This window comes from Impatiens glandulifera, chromosome 2 (genome assembly GCF_907164915.1).
Source record: "Impatiens glandulifera chromosome 2, dImpGla2.1, whole genome shotgun sequence".
Lineage (NCBI taxonomy): Eukaryota > Viridiplantae > Streptophyta > Magnoliopsida > Ericales > Balsaminaceae > Impatiens > Impatiens glandulifera.
Genome location: NC_061863.1, coordinates 50216625 through 50228806, shown reverse-complemented (window position 1 = coordinate 50228806; position 12182 = coordinate 50216625). Strand labels below are relative to the sequence as shown.

Here is a 12182-nt window from a genome sequence, read left to right as displayed (position 1 = left end):
TAATTTGACCGCCTCATGTATAGGCGGAGCGGTATTGGACCGCCTCGACGACCGCCATTTAGAACACTGCTCTAAATGTATATTCTTTTTTCTAAGGTCAAGAACATTGAACTAAAAGTAAATTAAGCAATTGAAATTTCATCTATCAAATAATTGAATTCATCAAACAAAAAAGCATGACCTCATAAGCGTTATAAATGTAAATCGAATTTGTGATTCATGATTTTGCTGGGTTATATCTATTAAAATATTTTTATCGTTATTATTTATTATATAATAATACATTTTATTCAAATAAATTCTAAACTTATGGTTTATATAAATAAACTCAATCCAAGAATGTTAGAAATTTTATTGGCTGTTACTGCTGGTATCTGCCCAGAACTGCCCTAAATTCTCAAGTCAACCGCTCTTTCTAGTGCTGTGTATACGCCTCCTTGGTTCAAAACCCTAAATTTTAGTTCAAGGTTATTTTTGTCCTTTCTAGTGCTGTGTAAACGTGCTATACTTTTGAATTTTTTTTTTTTTTTTTACTATAATATCTTAATCGAGATTGAATTTGGGTTTTTCAAATAACCTAATAAAATCAAATATCAACTCCTTCTCATTAATTAATTAATTAATTTATTAATCAAAATATTAAAATATATTTTATTTTAAATTATTATTATTTATTTTATTTATATGTATCAATATAAAAAAATCTTTTTATTAAAAATAATATTATCATCTTTTTAAAATTATCATAATAATAATTTTTTCTCAATATAACCTGGAGGCCTTGTTTTTCCTTTAACTCTTAAATTCGACTTAAATACATTTTTTTTATATTAATTAAAACTCTTTTTCAAAATTATAATAAATTGGAAATAATAAAATTAATTAATAATATAAAGGATAAAAGACTAATAATATTTAACGTTATATTGATGGTTCAAAATTAATTATCATATAAATATATATAAAAATAAATTTATAAATATAAAATAATTAATTAATCTAACATTATATTTTAAATAATTAATAAATATTTATTATTTTAATTTACAATATTATTGTAATTATATTTTTTTCATACAAAATATTATTATATTTTATTATTATTATTAAATAAAATATTATTAATAGAAAAACTAAAATATTATTTTAGTAAAAAAATTAAAAAACTGGAAAACAATATAATTAGTCAAAAAAAAAAATTATACTTTTACTTATAAATCATTTACAGTTAGATCCCACTAAAAAAATGCCTAAAATTAAAGTAAATATTAAGTTATTAACTTCTAACTTTAAAAAAAATTAAAGATATTAATTATTTTTTAAATTAAACTTATATGAATAAAAATATATAGTGTCATTTTTAATAAATTTAATTTAATCTATTAAAAATAAACGTTTTAAATGATTAATTAATTTTAGGACCAATAAATATTAATTTTATGTAATCAATCAAGTTGTAGAAATTGAATTAACCTCAAATAATGATAAAAGTTATGTTAATAATAAATTATTTAAATTTAAATAATTAATCCGAAAAAGTTCAATATTAAGGGCTTGTTTGAGGAAAGAATTTTTTTGGTTTTACTTGAGTTTTATCTTAAAAACCCTTGTTTAATAAAAATTAAGTTTTTAAAATTTAAAGACTAATTTACCCTTTGACTTTAGAGGATATGGTGTAGGTTAGGGGTAAGTCGGTATGGTATACCTTAGTATTTTATCCATACCTCCTTATACCTTACCTAAAATTTCGGTATGCAAAAAATGCATACCTTTACCTTACCTTAATTTCGGTATACTTTGATTCGATAGACCTTAATTTCGGTACACAAAAAATGCATACCTTTAACTTACATTGATTTCGGTATACCTTAACTTCGGTACGGTATCAGTATTATACCTTTCATACCTATAAAACATATTAACTTAAAAAAAACCAATCTCATTGATAAGGTAGATATGACATATATTAAATAATATTTCAGTATAATTATATTTTGGTATTATTCAAAAATTATATTTTTATAATTAAATTAATATTAAATATATTTAATTATTTACTCATAAGTATTATATATATATATATATTTATATATTTTTTTAACTTATAAATACTATTTCGGTATATCTCGATATATCAAAATTTTAAAAATCTCATACCTTTATCGTACCAATAATTTCGGTATGGTATCATATCTTACCTTTTTTTCGGTATACATTAAATATCGATATTTTCGGTAATTTTTTCCACTCTAGTGTAAGTGTGAGAATAATGGTTTAGATAGAGGATAAAATTAGATGATAGTTTTGATATTTAAATGATAAGTATGTTAAATTATTGTGATTTGATGGTTAATATATTTATATATGAATAAAATCGTTAGAAATAATAAATTTAAAATTAAAATTAAAAATTTTCATAAATAAAGTGTAAACTTTGAATCAAGTAACGTATGTTTTATTCCATTTAAAAAAAAAAGAGTGGTTCTCAATAAATCCAACCAAACAAAGCCTAAAGTATTTCCAGAAGCTTCTTCAAACCTCTGTAAAACCCTAGTCCTTCATTTTGGATTTCGTTTCTCCTTACTACAAACCTAGCTGATTTTTCTGAGCAATCTCACGTCATTCTTCAAACATGCAGCGGCTATCACGGCGTTCGGTTTCCGCTATCCTTAGGGCCGGCGGAGCTCGTCAAAGAAATGCTTGCAGTCCGGCTGTCTTGTCCAATCACATTACTGAACAGGTTCATAATTTTTTCATATATGTATTTGGCTTGGATGATTATGGAAATTATAATTGTTTCGCTTTCATCAAGTCTCCCCCATTCAATCAGATTAACCAAATTTGAATGTCTCTATTGTTTGTTTGTATGGATTGTTCGTAGAGAAACACCATACTTTTTTTGTTTGTTTTTCTATTACCTCTCTGTTCGTGTGTTTCCTTTTGCTGTCTGATTACTGGAAATGATTGTTTTCAGCATTAATTTTCTGTCCATATGATGCCTAACGTAGTTGGTTCTGCGGTTTTGTGTGAGCAGGTTGCGGGAGATGACATTGGAGCAAGACAGTTCTCTGTGTTGACTTCTGGAAGGTTTAATACTCTTATACCTGCTAAGTCGCTTGATCTTAATGCTGGGTTACTTTTGAACCGACGTGAGTCAACAAATGCAGCATCTAATGCCTCGGATTCTGCAGCTGAGAAATATGAATATCAGGCTGAGGTAAGCTCAGAACAAGTACTCTAAGCTCTTTTTCTTGACTTTGGTGACAAAAATATATTGATGTTGGGGAGCTTTGTATTGACAGGTCAGTCGGCTCATGGATCTTATTGTCAATAGTCTTTATAGTAACAAAGAAGTTTTCCTTCGAGAGCTTATTAGGTATGTTCTTGATCTTCTTTCTACTTTGTTCTTCTTATTCTCCCCAACTCATGAAATGACCATCTTTTTTAAGTTATTTTTTAATTCTTTTAGATGGTTCCACATACACCATGAAATGAACATCTTCTTTAAGTTATAGAAGCTTAAGTTTTTTATTTTATTGAATTTAGGAAGCCAGCACACCCCCACACTTAAGGCCTTCTTAGTGTGAATTGAACTTTAAGTTAAAAAAGTTTTGAAAATAAAAAAGCTATTTTTTTCTTTTAAAAGGGTCAACTTTTTCATTAGAATAAAATGATCACAAGGATAGATTATTTTACAAAGAGCAGTAATAAAAGAGCTTAAAGTAAAAAAGTTGTTAAATAGTAGAAGTGATTTTGTTTGCACAAGGAGAAGTGTTTTTGTTCATTAGCTAGAATAACTACTCATTATGCAAGTTAATGATTTTTTCAAACATATTTCTTGTTCACTGGAAGCTCTTTTCTTCAAATGTTTAAATTCCTGTAAATGATTATTATTTCCTACCAATTGCATCAAGTAGTCAATCATCCTTTGCTGCTTATGTATCCCTTTATGTATCTCTTCTATACCTCACAGGAAGCCATAAAAAAAACTAAGAAAAATCACCTTAACCATGTTTTGTTAGTATATGCTGCTAACCACTTGGAAATTCTGATATGCTATGCAGCAATGCTAGTGATGCTCTGGACAAGTTAAGGTTCCTTAGTGTTACTGAACCAAACCTTTTGAATGAAGGTGGTGGTGATTTTGATATCCGTATCCGGACAGACCAAGAAAATGGGATTATATCAATCACGTAAGTTTGATAGATATTAGAACTTCAGTACAGTTTATATTTAGGCGTTCCAATCTTTGTATTGGCTCTCTCTAGGGACTCGGGTATTGGTATGACTCATTCGGAACTTGTGGATTGTCTTGGAACTATTGCACAGAGCGGAACTGCAAAGTTCTTAAAGGCGTTGAAGGTTTCTTATTATCTGATTTCCATGTTTATTTCCCTGTTACATTCTCTTTCCGTTCTAAATGATGCCCTATGTACAGGAAAGCAAGGATGCTGGAAGAGATAGTAATTTGATTGGGCAGTTTGGTGTTGGCTTTTATTCGGCTTTCTTAGTTGCCGATCGGGTATGGAATTTGATAAATTAATCTTGTGAGGATGGTTTTAATCAATGTGCATATACATATATATATGTATATATGGTGGGGAGGGTGGACACCATACTCCATTAATAACTAGTTTTGCTGCTTTTGTGAAGGTTGTGGTATCAACAAAGAGCCCAAGGTCTGATAAACAATATACATGGGAAGGAGAGGCCAATTCTAGCACATATACCATCAGGGAAGAGAATGAACCTGATAAGCTAATTCCAAGAGGAACTTGTCTTACCTTGCATCTGAAGGTTTTTACTCCATCTTAGACTCCTAAAGATGTAGAATGATATTTATTTTTGTGTATTTCACTTGGTCTGCAATTTATCCTAATTATTGTGTGAACACTTGTACTTGTAGCGGGATGATAAAGGTTATGCACATCCTGAAAAGATCTCGAAGCTTGTGAAAAACTATTCTCAGTTTGTATCATTTCCTATTTACACATGGCAGGAGAAGGGCCGGGTCAAAGAGGTGATTGCTGATTTTCATTTCCTTAACTAAACATAGTTATATGCTGAATATACAGTTTTGGGACTTATGTTGGTGGATGGCTGTTACATATTGTCTATTTTTCCCACCTTTATCCTAATATTCAGCATTGATACAGGTAGAGGTTGATGATGAGGAAGCTACTGCTGAAGCTGGACAAGATGATACGACTGAGGTGTAAAATTATTCTGTTATCGGTTTAAAATCTTTCTAGATTTTTTGTGTATTGGTTTTTCTATTTTATTCACATGCATATGTTATATTGCAGAAGAAGAAAAAGATCAAGAAGGTTACTGAGAAGTGGTGGGAATGGGAACTTACTAATGAAACCCAACCAATATGGGTGAGAAACTGTTATCCTCCTCTCTGTGGTATGCCATATATACCAGTATCCTAGCATTCATCATCATTCTTTACTTCTGCAGCTTCGTACCCCGAAGGAAGTTACCACTGAGGAATACAATGATTTTTACAAGAATACATTTAATGAACATTTGGAACCTTTAGCATCTTCCCACTTCACAACAGAGGTAAATAATTGAGATAGTTCAGCCAATACAGATCAATTGCATTTTTCTCCACATGATTCAATTCCTTCACTTGACTGAATGCAGGGTGAGGTGGAGTTTAGGTCCATACTTTATGTACCAGCCATGGCTCCTATGGGAAAGGAAGAGGGAATCAATCTCAAGACAAAAAATATTAGACTTTATGTTAAGCGGGTGTTTATATCTGATGATTTTGATGGAGAATTGGTAAGAGAAGTGCTAATTTCTTTGGGATACAGTTTTATGTAGTTTTCCTCCACAAGTAATGATAAAACTCTTATTTCTTAAAATGTTATATAGTTCCCCAGATATTTGGGCTTCATCAAGGGTGTTGTTGACTCCAATGATCTTCCTCTCAATGTATCACGTGAGATTCTTCAAGAAAGTCGTATTGTAAGTTCAATTTATACATGGTTTGCGTGTTCTAGTTTGACGACATTTTAGTTTGATTTGAAACTTGTGCTTATATAATGTGTTCTGTGGTATCCTTGCAGGTGCGGATAATGAGAAAACGACTTGTACGAAAAGCGTTTGACATGATTCTTGGCATTTCTGTGAGCGAGAACAAAGATGTATGCTTTAATGTTTTCGTAATCATCCTTGATAAAGTAGAAAAACAATTTATTTTTGGAATCATTATGTTAAATTTGTTAATTTGAGATTTCATGGTTAAAGAGTAAGAATAGTCATTGTCTTTGCTACATTTGCATTTCCTTGTTCTTAGAAAGACTGTAATCTTTTATATTTTAAACTGAGGTTGCAGGATTATGAAAGATTCTGGGAGAATTTTGGCAAGCACATAAAATTAGGATGCATTGAAGATCGTGAGAACCACAAAAGACTTGCTCCTTTGCTTCGGTTCTTCTCTTCAATGAGTGAAGAGATGATGGTCAGCTTGGATGAATATATTGAGAACATGAAGCCTGAACAGAAGGATATTTACTACATTGCGGCTGACAGTGTGTCAAGTGCAAGAAACACTCCGTTCCTGGAAAAAATTCTTGAGAAGGATCTTGAAGTATGTCATTTTCTTTAAAGTATCTTGTGGGTTTATGCTTTCCCTGTACAACTAACAAACATATTTCATTTTCTGTTGCTATTTAAATGTGATGGTTTTATCTTTCATTTGTGCTACAGGTGCTGTTCCTGGTTGATCCAATTGATGAGGTTGCTATCCAGAGCTTGAAATCTTACAAGGACAAGAATTTTGTTGATATTAGCAAAGAGGGCCTTGATCTAGGTCAGTGAACACTTAACAAATAGATATAGTAGTTGCCTAGATTTTGTTTGATGTAGTGTTATATATATATATATATATATATATATATATATATAAACCATTTTTTTTAAAGAGAAAACACCTTTTTTTAATGAAAAGGGGATTATTTGAGGTAAACTGAAATTATTAAAATTTTGAGGGATTAAACCAAAATTACTAAAATAAAACAAATTAACCCTGCTTTGACCTAATACTTCATTATTTCTCTTACCCGTTCCTCTTTGCCTTTATCATCATTTTTTTACTGCCTTCTTCCCTTTTTAATAATTTGCGTATCCTAAACTTATTGTATCTATATTTTCAAAATTTGTTGTATCTGTATCCGTATCGCATTTGTTACGATACCTGTATCCATGCAACATAATTGATGATAGGATAAGGGTTTATTTGGAATAACACATCATCACACATGGCCCTAATTTATTCTATCTTAAGTTGCATTGGTTAACAAATTTGATGTCAGAATCACATATCCAACAATATCACTAATTTGGTTGTCATTTCCACACATTTTCTTAATATTGGAGATGAAATATGTATTGAGTAAGAAGGAATGATCTGTTTGATAATCAATATTGGTCAAGTTATATTGTGGTTGTTATCGTATCAAATTTTACTGTTGTATTTCATTCCTCTACAATGTCCCTTTTTGCTGTTTATATTTAATCTGGACCAACTATTATTCTTGTTGTGCTTTCTTGAACTGGTGGAAGATTAATAATTCCATCCGCATATAACAATTTGAATTTGTTCTGCATGATGAAATTTGTAGGTGATAGGAACGAGGAGAAGGAAAAAGAGATTAAACAGGAGTTTGGTCAGACTTGTGACTGGATAAAGAAGAGATTGGGAGACAAAGTGGCGAGTGTTCAGATCTCCAATCGCCTCAGCAATTCACCTTGTGTTCTTGTATCTGGGAAATTTGGCTGGTCTGCCAACATGGAGAGGTAAGCCAGTTACCTTGTTTGTTATTGAATGCAATTTTTTCTCAAACAAATTCTCTGAATGGAAATCCAAAATCTCATACAGGCTCATGAAGGCACAAACAGTTGGTGACGCTGCTAACTATGAATTTATGAAAGGTCGGAGGGTGCTTGAGATCAATCCTGAACATCCAATTATTAAAACCTTGAACGTAAGTTAGTGTGATTTGCTTTTTCTAGAAACTTCCATGTTATTCTTTTTTCTGATTTGTATTGTCAAAAACTTTGGTTGCATTAAATGTTCAGGGGGCATACAGAACTAGCGCAAATGATGATGAAGCTTTAAGAGCTATTGATCTTCTATACGATACAGCTCTAATTTCAAGTGGTTTCACGGTGAGTGATATGGTTGAAATTTAGATTTAAAGTAAATGTGAACATATATTTGCTCTTTTTAATTACATTTATGATCAAAGACTGTTGAAAACGAAAAGCTTGGTTCCTAAAACATATGGTTTTGACTTGTTGTTATTGTTATGCAGCCTGAAAACCCTGCCCAGCTTGGTGGTAAGATCTATGAGATGATGGGTTTGGCTCTGTCAAGCAAATGGGGTCCAGAACCTCAGCAGGCAGCACCCCAATCGTATGGTACTGAAGCTCTAGAAGCTGAGGTTATTGAGCCTGAAGTTGTCGAGCCAGTTGAAGCTGATGGTAAAAAATGATAGATGGGTTGTTTAAAGTCGAATTTTCAGTCAGAGAGAATTCTATACGGTATAAATAGAGGCAGACATGCGAGTCGTGAGGCCTTTTCATCATTATGTCGAGATTGACGTTTATTTGATGTATTTCATAACTTTTTGAGTATCTACAATGAACCATATCAAAGCCTGTTTTTCCATTCAGGAAAATTATTTTAAGCCGTCTTTGATGGGCGTAGTTTTTTAGAAATGGTTAATAATGGTGCTATTTTTACAACTTTCCTCTTGTTTGGTATCATTTTGGGTAATGTAGGTGTGTTATAAGTAGTGGGCGGCTTAATTCATAATTAATGATTGTTGAAATAATTTAGGCTTTAAATTTCGTCAATAGAGTGGAGCTAGGAATAATGGGTCTTGATGAAGACAGACTCTTAAATTAGAGAATTTATAAATTACAGTTATTTAATTTATCTTGTAGTTATAACTTTTTAAAGTGTAGTTTGTTTATTATTATTTTATTTAATTTTATATATAAATAATAATTATTTATAACTAATATTCTTTTAAAAATAGTTTATACAACTTTTCAATAAATTTTGAGTTTTATGAATTTATAAATGTTCAACTAATTTAAGTATTTTTATTAACAAATTATATGAAAATTTTATATAGGCATATAAATGAGAAAAAAGGGGAGAGAGGAGTTAATGAGTTTGAAAAAATATACTTTAGAGGATAAGGATAAGAAGATTTCAGGGTTCTAATTTTATATATATATATATATATATATTGTAATATACTATAATATCTTATATTATAAAATAAAGTACTCGAACTAGAAATATAATGCTAATTCAAGCTCGATCTCAAAATCGAGTTACTCGAGTTTGGTCAAACCGAGATCGACTAGAGCCTTTACTCGTTTACGCCCCTAGACATATATAATATTATGAGACGAAATCTCCATAATGTTTAATCTTTCTTCTATATCTAATTCAGCTAGCGAAACCACTAGACCGATGATCAAACATGTCCTTAACGGTGACATTTATACCTATAACAATGTAATACGTCGAAACCATCCTCCACAATGAATCTAGACACCTCACAAAAACTTTTTCACATAAAATAAATTCCCCTCCAAATGCTACACCCCGCTGGATAATTAAACATTTTGGTGAACCAACCAGACCATTATAACCATATTTACATCTGATTATCAATGCCCAAAAACTATTCGGCTCAATTACAAATCTACTACATCATTTTAATAGAAGAATTTTATTAAAATAAATAAGATCTCGAATATTTAGACTTTTTTATTTTTAAAACATTTAATATTATCTCAATTAACTAGATGACAAAATGATGAATTAGAGGATCCACATATAAATTTACATATTATTCTCTCAATTTTCACCGCCACACTTTGAGGGGAATGAATAACGACATCATATATGTGGGCATTGATGACAACACACTCTTAATCAGGATTAGTCGACCCCTTTCGACATTATTTTACTTTCATCTAGACAATTTATATTTTATTTTAGTGATAATCGGGTCCCAACAAAACTTGGATCATAATTTATCCCTTAATGACATACCAAAATATTTTGACGGAAAATCACCAATTCTAAACCCAAACAAATTTGTCAACCTTATTATTTTTTTTATTCGAAACATAATTTGAAAAAAAAGATGTCTAGCTTATTAAGTTTAATTTGAAAACCGGAACATGCATCGAATAAGCATAAAATATCTCGAAGATGTTTAAAATTCTTATAAATAATCTGAACCATGCATAGCGTGTCATCAGTGAAATATGGCAAAATGATATCTTCTTGACCCACAACTCACTCCATTGATGAGTCCAAAGTTTTTTTTACGAAAGTTATCATTTTTTTGAGAGATTCAATAACAATGACGAACAAAAAAAAGAGAGAGTGAATCACTATGTCTGAACCCTTTTGAATTCTCGAAAAATATTTGAGAACTTGTATTAACAATGACAGAAAACTTAATCATCGAGAGGCAAAGTTTAATCAAACCAATCCATTTCGCACTCATTCTCATTTTGTCCATTACGTACATCAAATAAAAACTCTCAGTTAACACGATCACAAGTTTTTTTGATGTCTAATTTGACAAAAACACATTTTTCACCTCTTGAATTAGCTGAGTCATTGCACTCATTGATCATTAATTCGGTATCATAAATTTGACGACATTTGATAAATGTCATCTGATTACTAGATATGACTGTCTCTAATACCCTTTGCAACCTGTTGGCTAAACATTTTACGACAATCTTATAGAAAGACAAAACAAGACTGAAAGGCCAAAAATTTTTCACATCAATAGTTTTTGGAGTTTACGAATGAGACATATCAAAAAAGAGCTTCAACTCTTATCAAATGATGATAATTGATAAAAATGATTAATTGTTTCCATAATTTCAGTTCTAAGGAAAATTCACGCTTTCTTAAAAAAAGACAAAGTAAACACATCGCATCATGGCGGTTTATCACTTTTGCACCCTGTAATGGTCTTCTCAATCCCCTTTAACGTAAAACGAGCCTCCAATATATCTTTTTGTCTATCTAGTAATTTGTATCAAAATTTCTAGTTTTACATAACTTTTATTTTTAATTGTTCAGATTGATCTCACTCAACTCGAACCTAACCTAATATAAATAATATTAAAATGACACCAACGACTATAAGCGACTCTGTGATGTGTCAATGGTTGCTCACTGAATAACAACGCTACAAAATATGAGAATGAGCGAACTGAAGGAGTTAAAAGACTTTGAATTTCTAGGACTGCGACTAAAAGTTAGAACACAAAAGAAGAAGCGGTCAAGTTAAAACATATGCAAGACTTAAAATTTCTGAGTGAGAAGGAAATGACAAACAAAAGAAGAAGTGGTCAAGTTGAAACATATGCAAGACTTAAAATTTCTAAGTGAGAAGAAAATGACAAACAAAAAATCTTTAAATAAAATTATAAATCAGTTGGCAGGTCTAATTTAGATATTTTAAATCGACTCAATTTTGACTTTTTTTTCTTCTTTTATTAACGAGGTTAAAAAAGGATAGACTCAAACGAAGAATACATTATCCAAGTATAAATGAGATACTTATATATAAACAAACTATGTGAGTACAAATGTTTAACATTTTAAGTAAACTATTAATATTGGATATAAAATAATCAAATTAATATGAATGATACTCAACTATATTAATTAAGAAATTTTATATTTTTTCCAAAAAAATGAAATTTTATGTTTTTAAGTTTTGTTTAACAAGGAAATTTAGATTATAAGTCTTTATTTTAAAAATTATTCAAAATTGTTAATTTGTTGGTGTTTTTTACTTAATTTTATTTTGATCAGTTTGTTTTAAAATTAATTAAAATAAATAAATATATATATATATATATATATACATGATACATCAAATTTGCCATGTTTCACATAAGAGTGTAACAGGATATATGTTTCACATCCATTACTAATACTTCAGTTATTCAATCCATTTTTTTCATAATCTTTATAACTCTCTGGTGAATTAATTTATGGTTACTATTTCAAAATCAAAATGATAACAATAAATTAATTCTCAAGAGAGTTCTAAAGATTACAATAAAAATGAATTAAATATTATATATATATATATGAATTGGCAGCA

The 12182-nt window shown here is 30.0% G+C and overlaps 1 protein-coding gene across 1 annotated transcript; it reads left to right on the top strand.

Moving 5' to 3' along the window:
* The first annotated feature begins 2578 nt into the window (after positions 1-2578).
* LOC124924527 (heat shock protein 90-6, mitochondrial) lies at positions 2579-8684 on the top strand. The gene is made up of 20 exons (XM_047464551.1): positions 2579-2740; positions 3035-3217; positions 3303-3376; positions 4065-4193; positions 4269-4362; positions 4439-4522; positions 4654-4797; positions 4907-5020; positions 5157-5213; positions 5307-5381; positions 5464-5568; positions 5653-5793; positions 5887-5979; positions 6081-6158; positions 6350-6604; positions 6724-6826; positions 7638-7812; positions 7895-8000; positions 8095-8184; positions 8331-8684. Exons 1-20 carry the CDS (start codon positions 2633-2635, stop codon positions 8508-8510), a joined length of 2388 nt encoding a protein of 795 aa, XP_047320507.1. The 5' UTR covers positions 2579-2632; the 3' UTR covers positions 8511-8684.
* The last annotated feature ends 3498 nt before the right edge of the window (positions 8685-12182 follow it).